This window comes from Penaeus japonicus, unplaced genomic scaffold (assembly GCF_977035675.1).
Source record: "Penaeus japonicus unplaced genomic scaffold, GWHDUDI00000001_assembly GWHDUDI00000020, whole genome shotgun sequence".
Classification (NCBI taxonomy): domain Eukaryota; kingdom Metazoa; phylum Arthropoda; class Malacostraca; order Decapoda; family Penaeidae; genus Penaeus; species Penaeus japonicus.
This window is the reverse complement of record NW_028234422.1, coordinates 2,773,836-2,793,835: the sequence shown is the minus strand read 5'-3', so window position 1 is coordinate 2,793,835 and position 20,000 is coordinate 2,773,836. Positions and strand designations below refer to the sequence as shown.

Genomic DNA, 20,000 nt, shown 5'->3' with positions numbered 1-20,000 from the left:
ATACTTCCTGCTTTTTTCTCTTTAGCAACATTAAATTTGAAAAGAAAAATGCAAAATTCCAACACGAAAACATTACCATCATGAAGATAAAACTTGCTTTGATTGTATTTCATATTTTATTCATCGACTGGGATAATAACATAACAATATATTTTGTGAATATATATAGATATATATTTATATTCATCTTTATGGACATGCAAATAAGGCCATAATCATATTCAACTATAAAAAATACATGAAGCCAAACAAGTCGTCAACAAAATATATATATATATTCATCACAAGTTTTCACAGTGCACAATGCAAACAGTCATTACATTCTTCAAGTTAACATCAAAAATAAATAAGACACAGAAAGCAGACCACAGTACCTGTCGTAGTTCGCAAGAAAATCAAAAAAATACTCAACAACTGAAAAATGCCTTTGCTTTACTTCTCACAAGATTTCCGAAGTCGCCGTAATGCCATAAAACAAAGATCAGATTCCTAACATATTCACGTACATTCAAATAAAAAAACAATCATTAACAAACAAATGAGTTAAAGTTGACATCAAGTCTTTGAAAGTGACTGACAAAAGAACCCTTACAAAACATTCTAAATAGTCTATAAACAAAACAAAATGTTTAAACCACCTCCTATCACTGAATCATTACACAGAAAACAAACTGAAAATAGAGTGAGAGTGAATGATACCTTACAACCACAAACAACTTCAAGTTAATATTAAGTGTTTGGTGAAAAAGACAGTGAAGTTGTCAATACTAACGAGGAGTCAACTACCATTGGAAAAAATTAAGTTAGATGAAACTGGCTTCAGTCAACTAACTACCTGAAATGAGGTATTGATTAAATGCTGGGTGTATGTTTGTTAGTAAAATAAATAGTCCAAGAGTCTGGTGTTTTTTCTCCTTTTTTTTAAATTCAGCATCTAGAGCTATTTCTTATAACTTAATGATGCCAAATTGTTAATCTAAACCTTTTCATGTTGGTAAAAAAAAATAAAAGACAAGCAACCATTTATCCTGGACAGGTCTTAGTTGCCATATATTCACAAGAACTTTGAGTCATTGTTCTGAAGCTGAATACAGCTAATTGAATTCTATGTTGCAGACCTTTTCAAACTAGCAAAATGCAGAGGTGATACTGAAAGTATGAAAATGAAAACTAACATATGAAAAACTATCAACTTGTTGAGGTAAATAAGTCTTCCACCCTAATATATATTCATTTCATGACTGGAATGTAATTAATATTAAAAAAAAAGTTACTGCGCAAGACTTTTCAGCTGAACTCCAGATCTTCATAAAAGAAAGAAATGCACTCTGTAGGGCAAAATCAGACCCTCCACATATATGACATGAAACTTCTCCAGTATTTAAACTTATAAAGCTTACTAAACTGAGGAAACCTAAAACTATGAGTGTCTGAAATTATCACTTTGCAATTAACTCTCCAACTTGATGAAAAAGTAAATAATAAAAAGTGAATTGGTTTCCTTTTCTCATTTTCAATATTTTTTTCGATTCTGTTCAACACTGGGGTGGTGGCTTGTAATACTGATGTTTATTTAAAAACTTGTGTCAACTTTTATAAATCTAAATATCACATATACACCATTACTCAAAGAACTCAAAAGACAACTGACTAATGAAGGCATTCATTAGAATATCAAGCTCTGGTGCTGACAGACAACTCTTATTTAATATAACAATGATCTGCATATGATTTACAAGATTACCATCACTGAAAGACTGGTTGACCATCCAAGGCAACAAAGTAACACCTTCCATAGAGGAAAATATCATTCTTCATGCACACACATACAACCATCCACACCCATCCTCACAAACACACAAGCGTGCGCACACATGCACGCACGCACGTACACACACACACACACACAAATCCAACATCTGTGCATAATAATTTATCTCTATATCTCTGTCCACACAGGAAAAATACTACATCAAAATTTAATAAAATAATTAAAATTATTCACAATACTGCCTGCAAGCAGTAGCAACAAAATGAGATAACAACGACAACAGGGAAACAAGCAATCAATCAATCATCTCCAGCCACAGTATATCATACGAGACTGGAATTACTTATGAAGAGACTATCACATCAGGAACTCCTTTGCCAAAGATCACGGCCGTGTCGATAGCCAGCCTCATGACGGGTGCAGGGAGTGGTCAGGTAGAAGACGAGCAAGAAGGGACGTGAGCACCAGCAGAGAGGACTGGAGGCCTACGGCTTGCTGGCCTTGCATCCATACCGAGCTGTACACCTCGCGCAATGCCAAGACCCTGTAGAGACAATTTGTAATCTATACTATCTTATTATACTATCTTATTCAGAGGACATTTCATTGAATAAATGGTTCTTCTTTAATACAACTGAAGATAGTCATGAGGAAATAACTTCCATAAATAGAAAAAAATCTAACTCACTTATTAGCAAGATCAGTTCGTATCGTGGGTGGCAAATTGCCAACTCCTGGATTGACAACAGCAACTCCCATGTTACTCCGTGGATTTGTGCCAACTGACACAAGTGCTCGTCCCAATCTGAAATATAATGCTCATGATTCTCATTCTATACTTCAAGGATGTCAAGGGTAGACAGGTAAGGTCAGGTAGACCTTGTAATTAACTTCTATGTGACCAATGCCACTTGGGGAGACCTCTATCTATAAAAAAATAAAAATAAAAATAAAACAACATATCTTTGCACTCCCAATGTCATCAGATTAATATCTGGCAGTAAATTGTAAAACTGTAAAGAAAGAAAAAAGTTTTTTCCATTCATTCACCTAAACGCTAAAAAGAAAGGTATATCTTACAATAAAACTAAAGAAATTTCAAACTTCACCTTACGATTAACTTCTACATAGAACTTTGTTAATCTATACTATATGAAAAGGAGGCATGAGGAATATAAATTTCATGAACCAAGGTAAAACATGCAAAAATATAATGATTATAATGTACAAAGTATCAAAATAGGACAATAAAATAGTAAGTAATACAGATTGAAATTTACTGATGATTAAACACCCTCAAAATATTCTCTCATCAAGTTTAAAAATCTTCTGAGCCGCATTATCCAATCGATAAAACATTTAGATCACTCAAACAACACTATATACTTCTGAGCTCTGAACTTACCCTTCTGGCATGATCTGTACCTTGTAAAACTTGATCACAGCTAGTTTATCTGATAACTTTCGGAAAAAAAAAAGTTGAAGGGTGCCAAGGTAAGAATTGTAGGATGTAGGATGGTCAATGCTGGCTGTCCTAAAAGTCGTCAGAAAAAAAGATAGCTGGGATTCATTCTTTGCAGGATACATAACTTTGCTGGAAGGATAAACTCGGAGCTAAGAAGTATGCTTGTTTCTAAGTACTCTGAATGTTCTATTAAGTGACTGGAAAGAATCCAAACTTGAGAGGAAAATACATTAAAGGTACGTGATCATCAATGAATTTGTATCTATATTACTTATCCTTTTATAATCCCGTTGCTAAAACTTCAACATCCCAAATTATATACAATAACTTTAGTTTTCCGTGTGTGTTACTTACCGAAACCATCTGTAGTTGCAAGAAGTTTGTGTATCTATGTGCTTATAGGTAAATTTATGTATCTACATGTACTAATGTGAATCAACATCTCTCTCCTAGTTTCTAAGCCTTGAAGGCAGAGTTTTTCGTGACGTGGTTTTGACAGTCAGAGTGTGAACAGAGAGCTTCATTCCATCCCTCCCTACTCAACTAGTGGTAGGCCATGAGGATTTGCATAAGTAATGATTGAAGTATAATTAACGATTGAAGGGTAGTTGGACATTACATGTAAAAATGGTTTGTGTACTTTGCATATTAGCAGTCTGGCTTTAGTGTACCTGTAATGACTAAATACCAATATTGCTGTTTGGGAGTACAAAGCACTTCCCCATGATAAGACAGATGCAGTCACAAGGTGGCAAATGACACAATGAACAATACACAGAACCTCTCCTAAGAACGAATATACATTCACACTGGACAATACCTGCAAGCAGTAAGAATCATATCCATGGCCAGATGAAGTTCTAAGGTAACAAGAGTAGACATGGGCCAGGGTGAGGCAGCAGTAGCTTGGCCAACACCTAAGGGCACCACGCCATTCACAGCCGATGGTGAAGTTCTTCCTGAGAGGTTTGCTCCCTCGCGCACCGCACGACGAACGTGCCTCATTACACTCTGAAAGTTCATTCGTTGTTTCTTAAATGTTCATCTCTTAGGACTTCGCTTACATAAAATATAATATTGTAGGTGACAATTTTAGTATTCATGGGTACTTGAATTCTTCATTCTTCTACTTACTGTAAACACCTCAGGAGACAGGAACTCAAGAGACAATGCATCAGGGTCTGCTAACAACTGATAGAGCGCTGAGCCAGGAGAGGAAGAAGGCAGATCGACAACATCTGAGGGAGACTGACCCCTGGCCATGCGAGTCACCCACGTCTCGCACCGCCCCAACTCAACCAAAGCCGCTCCCAAGCCACAACCAGGAACACGAACGAGGTGAGTGTCCACTAAGGCACCCACTGATGAGTGTACATAATCCTGCAATCATAATAAATAGCCCACATATAGCTAACTACTCACAAGATAAAATTGCAATATTCATGACTGTTCCTTATCAGCTTATAGGAAGAAGATACATCAGATGGCTCACCCAATGTGTGTTATGGTTCCAAGCCAAACCAGCAGAAACAAGTATGGGCGGCCAGGCAAAGACCAGTGGCGTGAGGGCTGCACTGCTCGACCAGTGAGCAACCACCACTCCTCCTGCACCACCATCTACACCACTCACCACACCACTGTACACATTGCTCACACCAGCTTCTGGCCACCTGGGGATATATAAACATATTACTTCATAGTCTTGCTATATTTGCAAGAATATATTATAGGAGCATCTGCATTTCAATATGTTTATTAAGTTGGAAATCACAAATTCTAAGTCTATATCCAATTATCAATGGCTGGTTTTACTAAACCATTCAGTCGGTCATTATTTCATAAATAAACTATCATCATACTTTATTGTAATTGTAAACATTTGAGATTTCTACACACATTACAACTTGAAAACTCTTTACAACAATGTTGACTAAAAAATATAAAGTTACTCACTCCTTCAAGTTCAGAAATCAATACCCGGTTATATGGATTCTCATAAGGGCTGAAACTTACCCACTTAGACTGCTCCACGCTGCTGTGCCTGGGCAAACAGCCAAGGGGCGTCCATTCTCAAGTGCAAGCTGAACTCCTCGTGAGAAATCATAGTCAGCCTGCAATACGTCATAAGCATTAATCAACGAAATTGTTATTATTATGTAATTTGTGTGAATCTCTTCTACTGCTATAATGAGGCACCTTTTTGCAACCAAATTGTTTTGAAACTCTTGACATTTGCATTTATCAAAAGGCCAGTCTTCAATGATTACAAAATTACAATGAAAAGAGAAGTTGAACATAAACCCTTCAATCAGAATCTGGACTCAAATCACCATAACAAAACTAACCTGGAAGCCGTACTCTACGAGGATAGTAGTTGGCGGAAGGCACGCTAATTCACGGCTCTTATTGTGGAATACGTTGGCACAGACCAAGAGTACAGCAGAGGGAGCCAGACCCAACTGAGTCCAGGGGGACATCCGGATGAGGGAAAGACCGGGATCAGGCGAGGCAGCTGTACTGGCATCGGCTAGCAGCGAGGTCAATCTGGGGCCTATGTGAACATACCTACAATACAGATGCACACAAATATAATATAATATAATATAATATAATATATAATATAATATAATAAAAAAAAAAAAAAAAAAAAAAAAAAATCTAACACCATACACAGACAGGTGGATATGCAGATTTACAGATAAGTAAACAAACATATTGGTATATAAATAAAAAAAATAAAAAAATATTATGTATCAATTATTCTGATACATAAAAAGTCATCACTTATACCAAGAATACAGACATCAGAAACCATAATATCTATCCTTACCGTGTTGAAGGGAAGTGGGTGAGCGTTGCACTAACTATAGCTGTAACAGCACTAAGTTGTCCTGTAGGCACTGAACCCTCAACGTCAAAAGCTGGTACCAGAGTAATGCCCCGATCTTTGCAGTAACGGTCCAACGACACGACTTCACTGGGGGGGGGAAAATTGGACATGTATTTGCAATAATGATCTATGAATCATTTGTTATACCGATAAATAAATGCAATGCAAGCAGCACTTCAACCTCCAACAGAGACAAGCATTAATGCATATCATCTCTGACAATGCATTGAAGTAGATGAGGAGGTGGAGGAGGAGGAGGAGAGAAAGAGGAGGAGGAGGAGAAAGAGGAGGAAAAAGAGGATAAGGAGGAGCAGAAAGAGGAGGAGGGGGAGGAAAAAGAGGAGGAGGGGGAGGAAAAAGAGGAGGAAGAGGAGGAGGAAAAAGAGGAGGAAGAGGAGGAGGAAAAAGAGGAGGAGGAGGAGAAAGAGGAGGAGGAGGAGGAGAAAGGAGGAGGAGGAAGAGAAAGAGGAGGAAAGGAGGAGGAAGAGAAGGAGGGGAAAATACATATGAATATATACTCAAAAATTATAAGCACTACCAGCTCTATACAACAAATAAGTAAACAATCCTACCTGGGAGAGTAGGGTAAACTGCAGGCCACTGGTGAGACACGCATCAATAAGTGTAGCTGATTCATCTTAATGGCAAGAAGAGAGTCTACTATTTGGCATAATCGCTCCTGAAAAACAAAATGAACATCTAGAGAATCTATGTCAATATATATGTACAATTACTTTAAATATGTAGAGAAACTGAGAATAATGAAACTGGTAACATTCTTTGGAATAGAAACAATCGTATCTGCATGCATACATACATATATGTAGGCATATATACATGTAGACATACATATATGTAGGCATATATACATGTAGACATACATATATGTAGGCATATATACATGTAGACATACATATATATGTATGCAAAGAGTGCTCTAATGGGACTGTCCCATGGAAATGGGGGAAAACTTGGGTCTGGACAATCTAAATTGATTCAAGAGTGGTTTTGAATGGCTTCTGTTCCTTCATTATTTGCAAACATCAGAACTCCCTTGACTTATAAACATAAGGAAGAAGATGGGAAATTTTCATAAATAATAGGGGCTGAGTCTCCCTGGACCATCAACACCTTCAAGCCAGTGTTCTGGTTAATGGCATAAAGTAGTGGAGTGCTGAGTCAGCATCTGTTTTGCAACCAATACTGAGCAACAAGAAGGAACTCAATGGTGCAATGACACTCTATAGTAGTCGACATACTCAACAAATTAGGTACCATAAACCACCTACAGTCAAATATTCATTATCAATAAATGCAACATGAAAAATAGTAAAAACTCTAAGATGCCACTGTTTTTCATTGTTTCTTTCTCTCCTTAACCCATTCCCGACGGGGGATTTCTAGCCTAGAATGTCCAAATGCCGGGGCTTTCGAATTATTAGGCCTAAATTAAATGAATAGCTGGCACAATACTGTGCCGCCCGGCAACTGGGCTTTTGAATGCGCGGTACACATGCTGTACCACCCGTCCTGTGTGGGTTAAATACAAAGCAACTGCACATCTTGATGGAACAAAGAGCATTACAAAGATGATTTTCTTAAATAATAACATTGACCCATTGCTTATGCAGCGCCTAATGACCCATCTGGCAGTCAGGACAGGCGGTCTACGAGGCTGTTGGCAGTGCAGACTAGTCTAAAGAATATTTTCCCATAAATCCATCTAAAGAATATTTTCCCATAAATCCGTCTAAAGAATATTTTCCCATAAATCCGTCTAAAGAATATTTTCCTATAAATCCGTCTAAAGAATATTTTCCCATAAATCCGTCTAAAGAATATTTTCCCATAAATCCGTCTAAAGAATATTTTCCCATAAATCCGTCTAAAGAATATTTTCCCATAAATCCGTCTAAAGAATATTTTCCTATAAATCCGTCTAAAGAATATTTTCCCATAAATCCGTCTAAAGAATATTTCCCATAAATCCGTCTAAAGAATATTGTCCCATAAATCCGTCTAAAGAATATTTTCCTATAAATCCGTCTAAAGAATATTTTCCATTAAATCCGTCCCAAAACAAGAGTTTGGGCTGACTTTAACACCTTGTAGCCCTGGAGCTAGCACCATTACAGACATAATACTTCATGACTGTGACCCCAATGAAGCAACATGTACACACGTCTTTTAGGGCTAATCAGAGTAATCACGTATGTCATGACACCCGTCTGCATTGGGTTTTTATCATTATTGTCTTTATCATTATTACTGTCATTATAAATCGCGCAGGGCCTTTTAAAATTTCCCTCAACTTATAAATCTATGGACCAATAAGTGGTATTACACAAAAAAATTATAAGCTATAAAACCAGCAGCAGTAACATCTATTCAAAGTTACTATCTACCTATCTATAGACACCAGTAATGAAACGGTCAGTAGTCTTGGAACTATTTTCCCAGTAGCTACAATAACCATTATTTTTCAGTATATAAATTTGTAGGTTGAGAACGAGTTTTTAGTGGGTAGGCAGGAAGGCAGGTAGGAGTGGGTGCGAGTGTTTTGATAGATTGATATTAGATGCCAACACTGGGTAGGCAGGAAGGCAGGTTGGAGTGGGTGCGAGTGTTTTGATAGATTGATATTAGATACTAACACTGGGTAGGCAGGAAGGCAGGTTGGAGTGGGTGCGAGTGTTTTGATAGATTGATATTAGATGCCAACACTGGGTAGGCAGGAAGGCAGGTTGGAGTGGGTGCGAGTGTTTTGATAGATTGATATTAGATGCCAACACTGGGTAGGCAGGAAGGCAGGTTGGAGTGGGTGCGAGTGTTTTGATAGATTGATATTAGATACTAACACTGGGTAGGCAGGAAGGCAGGTAGGAGTGGGTGCGAGTGTTTTGATAGATTGATATTAGATGCCAACACTAATGTACAATCAATATTAATTACACTGGATGTGTGGGTGTGTAGGTAGCTAGGTGGGTAAATGGATTGGTGGGTAGGCAGGAAAGCAGGTAGGAGTGGGTGCAAGTGTTTTGATAGATCAATATTTAATAACAACACTAATGTACAATCAATATTAATCAGAATGCAACAAACAAAAGTGCACCTGAACTTACTAAAGTTGGAACTCTAGCATGAGGTGCAACGTCGAGCATAAATCCCCTGTGTGGCAGAGAGGGACTGTCCGTAATGACTAGCGGTGGAACAACCCCTTTCTCACTGCCCTCGCCACCAAGTCGACACACCCGAAGCAACTGAACTAGGGTTACCAGGGCATTGTGTAGGCTATCGATTGATCCACAAACCATCTTTACCTGAAATAAAGCAAATTTGCTATTAACTGACCAAGTTTCACCATAATATATAGACAATATCTTCCAATTTCTTTTTATCTGTTGATACGTTGAGTCAATTTCATCTACCACATTTTGATTCTTTTTCTCTTTACAAGGCAGTCACACATGGTCCTTGTCTTAATAATATCAATAATAGAATAACATCAGCTGAGTGCGCTTACTTTATTGTCCAGTATGGTGAGTGTATACTGGTGAGGATGAGCAGTGAGAGCATCGTCAACAACACATGTGAATGTATGAGAGCTCGGAGGATCTCTCGCACCAACGACAGCTCCGAGGCTGACGTGACAACCCACTTCTTCAAGCCAGCACTTGTGTATATCCCAAACATCTACAATTCTGAAAATAAATAGCACATATTATATATATGCTTCATCACCAACTTCCAAAATCAATCCACTGTATTCACATCCATTCATATAAAAAAAAATATATATATATATATAAAGCCATCACAAGCAAGTGATATACAAGACTATATTTACGTTATGATCAGGGTTCCCCGAGGAGAAGAGAAAGACTCACTTGTGCACAGGTACTGCTCCTGCCAACACAGCTAACGTGGCATGTGCCGGGGGCGACCAACTGGGGCCAGTCAGCTCAGTGACGCGACGAGGTTGGGGCCACAACAAATGAAGGGAATTATGGGTCACTAGAGGTCTTGGAGGAGCTGTGATTTGTGTGGATGCCAGGCGCTCACAAACCTGGAAATATGGGTTGATCGAAATGAGTAAACGGGTGCAGTGAGTAGAAGAGTTATCAAATATATTACAATTATTAGCTTATCTTGCAATAGTACATTAGCAAACTTAATAGAAAATAACCACATCTTAACTCATCAAATGGCCAAGATAACTTCATCAGTATCATTATATGTCCCTGCACCAATAAATTAAACATTTTTTCAAATATAATCATGAAACTTAGTTCATTAAGCATTCCAAATCTTTCATTCATATCAACAGAATATTAATCCCTAAGTGGAAGGTACCACTGATTGAGGTGAGAGCGTGCACTTCACCACCCTCATTCAACACCAGAGTATAAAAAGTATGATAAGTATAATACTTTACAATAACTCTGTAATCATTCGAGTTCTATGGGCAGTTTCTGAATTATGGTAAGTATTTGTTGAAAAAAATACAGTGTTAATGCCCGGCCTGGGTGAACACCATGTCTAAATAAACTCGTCCACAGAGACTAAGAAGCATTATAGCAATCATTGTTAACAACAATCTATTAAAACGGAAACCAAACTACTTATCAAAAGTTGAAACCCTTAGTCACCTGTTCCATGCGAGGACTGAGTTCTAAGGACGACGAGGATTGCAAAGGAGAGCGAGGTTGCGGAGTTCCCATTGAGTGCTTTCTATGAACGGCTTCCCCTCCGTTGACGGCATCGACCCCCGTCATTACGCTGTCAGCACCCATGCTCACCAACGACTCCATGGAACCATTTGCCCCTCGGGATGATATGAGATCTGAAAATCATTGAGGTCATACAAGTTATCCAAGTCTACAAGACCAAATCAACATTATATTTCAATAAATCTGTTTGTCTTAGGTATAGATGATTAATTAGATTAATGCTATGTCATATAATTTATAATGTAGCTCAAACAATTTAACATCATTATTTTTCTAGTATTGATATCTAATATCAAAGATAAAGCTAAATGTGTTTTGTCTTATTAGCATTGTCTGTGTAGTAGTAAAAGAAAATTTCAAATAAGCTTAGAACCAAGACCTAAAGATGCCATTCAAACAAGCAATGAATTCTTTATTTAGAGACAAACAACCATCCTGGGTAGATTATATAAATGTCCCCCTCAATTTCCTTATAAACAGGTTTTATCTACTGTTTTCTTTCTACCATCATATAATTTAGAGAGATTATTTACACCAAGGATAACTTTCCTAAACAAACTCACCTCGATCTCCTAGTGAACGACGGGCTATTAGAGGTGAAACACTGCCATTTGTCGCTGGTTTACTCTCAATAGCGGCAGCATGTTGTTGCATAAGCTCCTGGAGTTGTATCTTTCTCGATGCCATCTCAAAGGGCGTCTTCCCTTTGTGGCGTCTGTCAATGGTTAGTCGAGTCTTTTGAGGACATTCAGAAAATAACAGAATAAACTTCAATTGAGACAATATATAAACTCAAGCCAAATTTACATTAAAATAATAATAATAATGATAATAGAAATTTACAATACAGAAAGAAATCGACTCTCGAAACGCATAACACATCTACCTCAGCCTTGCCTCACCCTTTGTAACACTGAATATGGGGATTAGCATCATTTTCAAGAAGGATTCTCACAATCTCCTCATCTCCTCGTGCTACAGCATCATGAAGGGGTGTTGCACCATCGCTGTTGGCAGCATTCACGTCTGCTCCGCGTGCTAAATTGGGGATGTGGATGCAACTGTTATTACTGCTAGATCAAGACTTAATCAATTATCGAGTTGTAATGTGCCCAGATTTAATTCATATCATAATTTTATTATTGACTCTTTGCACAGTCTTAATACCAAACTTTATGAAACACAGTCTTGTTCTGTTTCAGTACTGTTTCACTTTTCATGCTCACTTTCAATGCCTAGGACAGAAATGGTGAATTACACATTTACTGTAATTTCTTTTCTTTACAGATGGCACTGTAACTTAAAATGCAAAACATAATCACAGATGACAACATTTCTTGCCTTTTTGGTTTCAGGCTTATCGTACTATAAGAATGACATAAGCAGATATAAATGAATGCTTAGTGAGAACATCAACCCCTGAATACTGGGTATTGTCAACTGAAGCAAGAGTGCATTTCACTATCTGCAGTGGCTAAGCTGCTGCTTCTCAATCAAGAAATACAACAGAACTAACTCTACACTGTTCCAGAAGCATAATGCTCTATCATGATACCTTGTGCATAATATCTGCATTGGTAGTTTAGAAGTATGGTGAGTATAATATAGCCCAAAGTACAGCCAGGGTAGTCATCACACACCCTCCAGCACTTGGGGGATAATTAATTTTACATATATTTTTAGTTAGTGATCCTGATGCTAGGAACGATTTTATGCGCAGGATGTTCACTATGGTTTCGTTTTTTTGATTGTGATTACACACAGATAGTCATAAAGGAATCAATTAGTAGGCTTACATGAGCTCAACTATTTACCCCAGTCTTGAATAAAAAAATAAAAAAGTTTGTCTTTATTACTATCATTATTAACGTTATCATCATTATAATGACAAGAACAGCAACACCACCATTACAACCAACAACAGCAACAAAAATAATAATGATAATAATAATTGAGTTAATAAGGGTAATAAAAATGACAACTTTTTCCCTGAAATTTCAAGAAATGGAATACACAGGTGAGATCAGGTACCCAGTGTCAATTTACCTCAATGATGTAAAAACATACAAAGTCAATATACACAAGAAATTAAATGAACAGCAATTATCATGCAATCAACTAAACAAGGTGCCTTCACAAGAATGGTCTAGCTCTTTGAGAGTTCAGCCATTATTTGTAGTGTATAGGTATGGTATATAATTATACTTGTATATATATCAGCCAAAGAAAAGATTCAATTCAATTATAAATTTCAATTTTAAATTTAGATTTCACTTGTTGGCTTATTCATGTGTATCTCCAGCAAAATTACTAAGCTCTCTCCCTTGCATATACACACAATAATGCTGGCTGTCACCTTTGATCTTTCAGTGTAGTAGACACCCTTAATTGAAGCCACTATGATGTTTACAGACATGCACACTTACACAGGCCCATTTACATCATGCATACTTACACAGGCCCGTTTACACATGCTCAGCAAATGTCTAAACATGCAAGTACCAAATATTCCCATGAGGAGTTTGAAAATGGCCATGTAATAATAATAATAACATTAGTAATAATAAAACTAACTACAACAGCAATAAAAACATTGAATAAAATAATCTGTAAATCAATAGGGATGCAACTATTGACATGTTTCGATGACTGAATGACAGTTGATTTGTGACAAGTTTCTAAATGAACTACCCCTGCCACAGTGAAAAGACTGCAAAAACAAACAACAAAAAAACATAATAATGATAACAACACAAAGAAAGGGACAAAGCAAATGAGAATTAAGTGCCAATAATCTATATCAAAAAGCACACTCAACATTACCTAATAGGCAGGTAAGTGTGTCGATGTCAGCAAAGGAGGCAGCCCAGTGTAGGGGAGTGTTGCGGCTAAGCGGATTATCGTGGGAGTTGATGCTAAGGCCCGCTGCAACCAGCTGACACACGCGGCCTACACTACAACCATAACATGGTACATTACAACCCAAAAAAGGCAAGTGAGTCTATAACAACACACATTTCTTTCCTTCTAATATACTTATATCTAAATAATTTCAATCAAGCCTATGTACTTTTTAATCTTATGGTAAATATGAAAAATGTGGATATACAATGCAAACTGTAAATATCAATATTATCTTGAATAATTATAATCTATAAATATACAAAAAAATGTACAAGTTCTTACACTTGCACCAAAGAACACCTGTAAACCTATAACACCTGCGCATAAACTAAAACTCTTCATACATTCAAACACCGTTCTTATATCTAACATGAAGCCAAAATAAATTAAAGTAACAACTACTTTGAATATCAAATACAACAGAACATGAAACCAAATAAATATAAACTAGTACTTCAAATAGATTTTAGATTATCTGAATTCAAGCTCATTAACTCTTACATACACGTAAATGTACCGATAACCACAAAAATTCATTACTCAGACATAACCACAAGAGTTACTAAAGTTAACGATTCGTGAGTAAATTCACGCAAAAACTGTATCCTCTCTTACTCCGACTGGGCTGTTGCTCTTAACAGCTCCTCGGTGAAGATGGCAATGATAGGGGGAGTAGGGGCCAGTTGTAGGGGGGTGTTACCATCGTTGTCTTGGATTCCTGGATCGGCACCTGCAGCTAGCAATGCTCTCACGATATCCCCGCGTCCGAGCTGGAAATGAGGACGTCGTCTCAGTTGCGTGTCTGATGGGGGTGTGTTTACATGTATATGTATGTGTATGTGTGTATCTGTGAGTGTGTGTGTAATGATGGTGGGAAGGGGGAGGAGGATTGCACAAGTGCAGATGTGAAATGGCTGACTTTATAACTTTTTTTATTCCGTTCATGAAAACGATATGTGAGCACACCATTAAAATGTTTCAGCATTTATGGAACAGCAATCATCATAATTTTCTAATAGCTAAAACTACATTACCTTTGTAGCCATGTGTAGAAATGTTCCATCTTCTGTTGCAAGAGAATTGATCAGCTGTTTTCGTTCTTCTTCGCCTCCACCGTAGCCTAAAGATTATAAAAAATTTTAGTTTTAAATTTCGATATTCCTATTACAAATCATCGTCACCATTTTAAAGCAACAGAAGGTCTTAATCTTCTCTAACTCTTAAACTCAAAAATTATATGCATATGATAGTTATATGACTGGTTAAAGTACTTAAACATGTTAATTGCACAACAAAATATTATGAAGGTTCCCATCTTCATCATTAACTAACATGAACCCTTGACGTCATTAGTACAAAATAAATTCCATATTCTCTCAAGTGTGAAACCTTGCTTAATATAATTAATATCAAATCAATCCCATTACATTATCATTATTTTTCTAATCATCACAAAATCTTTAGAAAAAACACACTCCTCTGCTCTGATTAGTTTTAATCTCATGAATTTATAGATTCATGGCAAAAGAACACACTTTAATTACTTGGGTTTAAGACATTAGAGATTGAGAAGCATTTCATGAGTCTAATTACTATCACTAAGGTCCAAAGGCTAAGAAAGTTCACGTTTGCATAACAAATGACAAACTCCGCTTTACCTAGTGTTAAAAGCTTTGACATTTGTACAAGCATTTATCTAAAGGTCAGATGCCTTGAGAGACATGTTAAATAGACATATATAATCAAGCGAATAAACAAACAGATTGAAAAATACACGTATACTGATAGGCTTACGAGCTTACGATAGTATCAGAATATACAGATACTCATAGAACTCACAGGTTTCACAAGCATCGAGTAACTTCCTGAAGATATCTGTTCGCCCTGCTTTGACAGCCTCTTTCAGGCTATCAACAGCATCAAGTAATGCTGGCGGGACCCGAACCTCACCCATATCCTGTGCGATCCCCTGGAAAGATACATACGGACGTAATGAATAAAAGCGTAAAGATACGGAAATAATTGGGTAGGCAGATGCCATTGTCATATCATCATACATGTCACAATACCCAAATTCCAGTTTCAAATTTTCAAGATAATAAACTCCATTAAACTGTTAAAGGAATCTTAATTGAACTCCTGTTTTTTCTAATTATCCCATTCTGTAGCATCACTCTCTCTTTCACTAAATAATGCCAGTGGTCTGCACACTATATGCTTGACCCGTTTCATGGCTCTGCTGAAGCTATACAGCCTTCCAGAGTCAATCTAAACTTTCATTTCTTATGCTTTTATTGAAGAACAGTAATGTGCTTGACCAGAATCAATGACAAAGAGGATAATTTTCATATCAAGCAGCGGCAAGTGCACCTGGGGCCACTGGGTTCCAGCTTGTCTCATGTTGTTTTTATTGACCTTTGCTAATGAAACTCTACACTATAATCTCATTCTTCTTTCTTTATAAACAAAAAAAGAAGAATTCTTTCAAATAATCTTAGCTAAATGACAAAAAACATCCATGCAATTAAGGAATTAATAAAAAATTAATAACAAAAATAGTGTTCTAATAAACATCTTTTACCTTTTACTTGCTATGAAAAATAATAAATATGAGCAGGATATCCATTAAGCAATTTAAAACTACCTACAAATGCTGTGGATCTCAACAGTTAAAATTCTCTAAAGACATAAGAGACTAATATAGTTTACAGTGGAGTCATAAGAAATAAAATAATGGCCACAGACTGACAGAAGCACAAAACGCACAAGATTAAACCCTATACGCTATTGATATATTTCTTTTTATTTACACGCTTACGTAAAACAACCTCTTCTTTCTTTGTGCAGCTGAATGTTAGGCCCTTTGTACTTCAGTAAAGTGAAAGAGCCTTTTGTGACCTTTTTTTCTCTTCTGGGGCATTATAATAAGGACCATTGTTAAAGCTAGACTCAATGAAACTTCTGTCTGCAAGTTTGTCTGGATAACATCAAAATAGAGGAAGAGGAGGAAGAGGAAGAGGAGGAGGAGGAGAAAGTAGTAAGAGATGAAGAAGATGAAGAAGATGAAGCTGATGAAGAAGGACAATAAAGCACTGAACAACCTAATTTCTATGCATTTACCCCAATTTCCTATTGACAAGCAAGGATTAAAAAATAAAGCCATAAAATATTATAAATATCATAGCTGTAATTCTAAATCAAGGTACATGTATTTCCTAGAAAAAAGAATATGCGACATATCCTCGTCATCTGAAGTTCTATGAGGAAAATATCTCCAGCGTGTGCATGCCATCCTCTGGCAGATATAAAAACCATCCAAACTCGATCTTGTCAGAATATATGTGGTGGTGGTTTGCTAGCCTTTGTCAGAGCACCAGTGGCATGGATGCCATAACGAGTTCCAGGACCATGTATATGTGGTTCCAGGTTCAGGTGCCATAAAGCTTATTGAAATTTGCAACGATGATTCTTATATTCTCCTGGACTTCACTTACAATTCTGAGAAGAGGAAGACCTCGAGATGAAATTCAGGAAGCTTTTTATATTCTGTTGTCTAATCTTTCGATATATTTATCTTATGTATTATGTTTTTTTCTGCTATTCTATCAATATGGTAGGTCAACAAAAGTAATGGTCTTGAACACATAAAACAGTACTCTCAAGCATAAAAAAAAACAAAAAACATTACTAATACTAAGCTACGCCATACTCGTTTATCACATTCCGCGAATCAACGCTTGTGCGACCGTCTCCAGCGATGCCTTAGGCGAAGTGTTCTGCACTTTGGTAAAGACACTCAAACCACCACCACATCAACAAAAGCATCACAGAGCTTGTCAATCTCCGTGACAATATCTCGTCAAAGAAGGAACCACACCTGAATATACATGGGGGTGGGGGAGGGGGTGGCGAGTAGCCTATACTTTTCGAAAAACCCTATAGCCACCGAGTCGTTTCGTGCTATCCAATTCTGAATGACCAATCAGTCGTTTAGTCTCGCATGTCATACCCTACAGTCTGTTCATCATGAAACAATTTGAAGACGATGATAACTTAGCCTTACGTGAGGACATACTATAAATAATATATATTTATATATATATATAAACAGACACTCTACTGTCTACCGTCTTTACCTATATCTGAAAACAAGAAAACCAATTAATCACTCCAGTTCTACTCCAACCTAAGGCTCTCTCATCCCTCAAATAAAACCCAAACTTCAAACACAAAAATCCCCACACTGCAGAGAAGAAGAAGAAGAAGTTTACGTCAATCAAAAATGTAATTTTTTCAAAGATAACTTCACTACAAAACAAAACAGACATCTCAAGCTTAATACCCTCTTCATAAATCTATGTCAACACATCCCTTACCCTTCTAACTAACCTCCAAGCCAAGCCCGATGCCGGCAAGTTACGGAAGTTGTGTTGAAGAGTAACTTAGAAATAGAAGTTAGAAATAAGAACTTCGGAAGTCTCGGCTGCACACGTCACCTGCAACCTCCCTCTGACGTGTACGATAATTTCTCCTTTTATATTCTTCTTTCTAGGTATATCTTAGGGTTATTTTTTATTGTATCGACTTTGTATAGGTATCAATTGTCGACTGGAGTTTGTTCTGGGTTATGGGAGCTTTCTTAATCTTGTAATAAAATGTTTGGTTAATAAGTACTTGGCATGTCACTCGAGGTTATAAACAATATCACTAAATGTTCTTCTTTTGATTTTACTATAGACTTAATTTGAATAAATATGTGCAATTCTCGCACAGGTGATAAACCGAGACCAAAGAGAAAATATCAAGAGTTAACCTAAGCTTTGCAATCCCAATCTAAAGAAGTATTTGAGTATTATTAGGAAGTTAAAGTCAGAGTCAGAACAAGAACAAGGCAGGTGCATCAATGAACCGTGGATTTAATGTACCGTTTTTGCATTTTCCTCAAGATAATCGTTATATGCTACTACTATAGAACTCGGTACTGAAGAAAAGCGAGGTAATGCCTTAAATATAGTGCTACTAATATCTGTATCCCGATTTTCTTAAATTGGATTACTGTGTGTATATATTGCAAGTCTTATGTCATTTTTTATATGTCGTGTCAACTAAGTAAAAGATTTATGCAACATTGCGAATATATTCTGTGTCAACTACTTTCAAGTCTATGGCCGATCAGCTCCTGTTCAATATCCTTTGACCTCTCATGACCTCTTTTGAATCCGTTCAACCTCTTGAGCTTAATTTGGCACAAGGTCTGATTACCTGTGCATCATCTTGGTCAATGTTTATGGGGAGTCTTTTATTCTCCATTTTTTTTTCTGGAAAAGATCGATCCAGTGAAATGGTAATCAATAACTATAGATTTTTGGAAAAAACAAATTTAAAAAGTAGGACAAATACATATAACTTTGCACGAAGTACAAACACACACACACACACACACACAAACACACAAACCCCGCCCCCCCCCCACACACACATGCACTCCCCCTCCACACATACACCCCCCCCACACACACACATATACCCCCCCCCCCCACAAACACACACCAAACCAACACAAATTCACAGTCACGTCCCCGCCATCCATACCATTAAAGACACACCACAAACACCCCACCTCAGATTGGACAGAGAATCGATCAAAGTCCCCGATGATATAGTGACACCTGGAGCGGCCAGTGAGATTCCAGGAATAGCATTTGACTTCAAGAGACGGTCGGTGACAGGTCAGTTCTGTGCCCAGTTTTCACGGAAAGTTGTGAGTTACTTTAACGTATGTGTTTGAAAATATTTCGAATTTCGTTTATACAGGTCGTGTTGGTAGTGTTATGCTGTTGATTCACTTTTTTTTTTTTTTTTTTTTTTTTTCTTTTAATTCGAGGTATGCTGGATAAGTTCGTGAGTTTGGTTTGGCAGCGAAATATTTATGCTTTGGGGACTGACACGAGTAAACTTTTTCGCTTTCCTTTTTCCACGTATGATTGTGTATTTTTTCCTTATATATATGTGTGTGTGGGTGTGTGTGTATTATATATAGGCCTTATCTGCAGCGTCATTATCTGCAATAATTGCCAAAAACTCGCAATAGCTTGCTGCCGTATTTCAAATTCTATTGCCAAAGACCACCACCCGCCCACGTGTACCAACCTATCCAATAGGGGCGCCAACACGCATGCGCGAACCATCTCCGAATGGCGAAAATGCCAAATATTTCCTGATTTTTATTTTATGTCGTCT

At 37.2% G+C, this 20,000-nt stretch overlaps 1 protein-coding gene across 2 annotated transcripts; it reads right to left on the bottom strand.

The window, feature by feature from the left end:
- Nucleotides 1-97: 97 nt before the first annotated feature.
- On the bottom strand, nucleotides 98-18,290 carry LOC122254584 (uncharacterized). Of its 2 annotated transcripts, none has more exons than XM_043018335.2 (20): nucleotides 18,150-18,290; nucleotides 15,600-15,729; nucleotides 14,795-14,880; nucleotides 14,376-14,530; nucleotides 13,680-13,810; nucleotides 11,759-11,894; nucleotides 11,420-11,571; nucleotides 10,776-10,969; nucleotides 10,014-10,192; nucleotides 9,650-9,827; nucleotides 9,249-9,446; nucleotides 6,699-6,805; nucleotides 6,067-6,213; nucleotides 5,582-5,801; nucleotides 5,250-5,347; nucleotides 4,729-4,906; nucleotides 4,371-4,616; nucleotides 4,057-4,247; nucleotides 2,460-2,576; nucleotides 98-2,315 (listed from the first exon to the last, which is right to left on the bottom strand). In XM_043018335.2, the coding sequence occupies exons 2-20, from the start codon at nucleotides 15,712-15,714 to the stop codon at nucleotides 2,180-2,182; spliced, it is 2,964 nt and encodes a 987-aa protein (XP_042874269.2). In that variant the 5' UTR covers nucleotides 15,715-15,729; nucleotides 18,150-18,290; the 3' UTR covers nucleotides 98-2,179. The 2 variants fall into 2 exon arrangements, with proteins under 2 accessions (XP_042874269.2, XP_042874268.2); XM_043018334.2 differs by having other exon boundaries at nucleotides 18,137-18,271.
- Nucleotides 18,291-20,000: the final 1,710 nt, after the last annotated feature.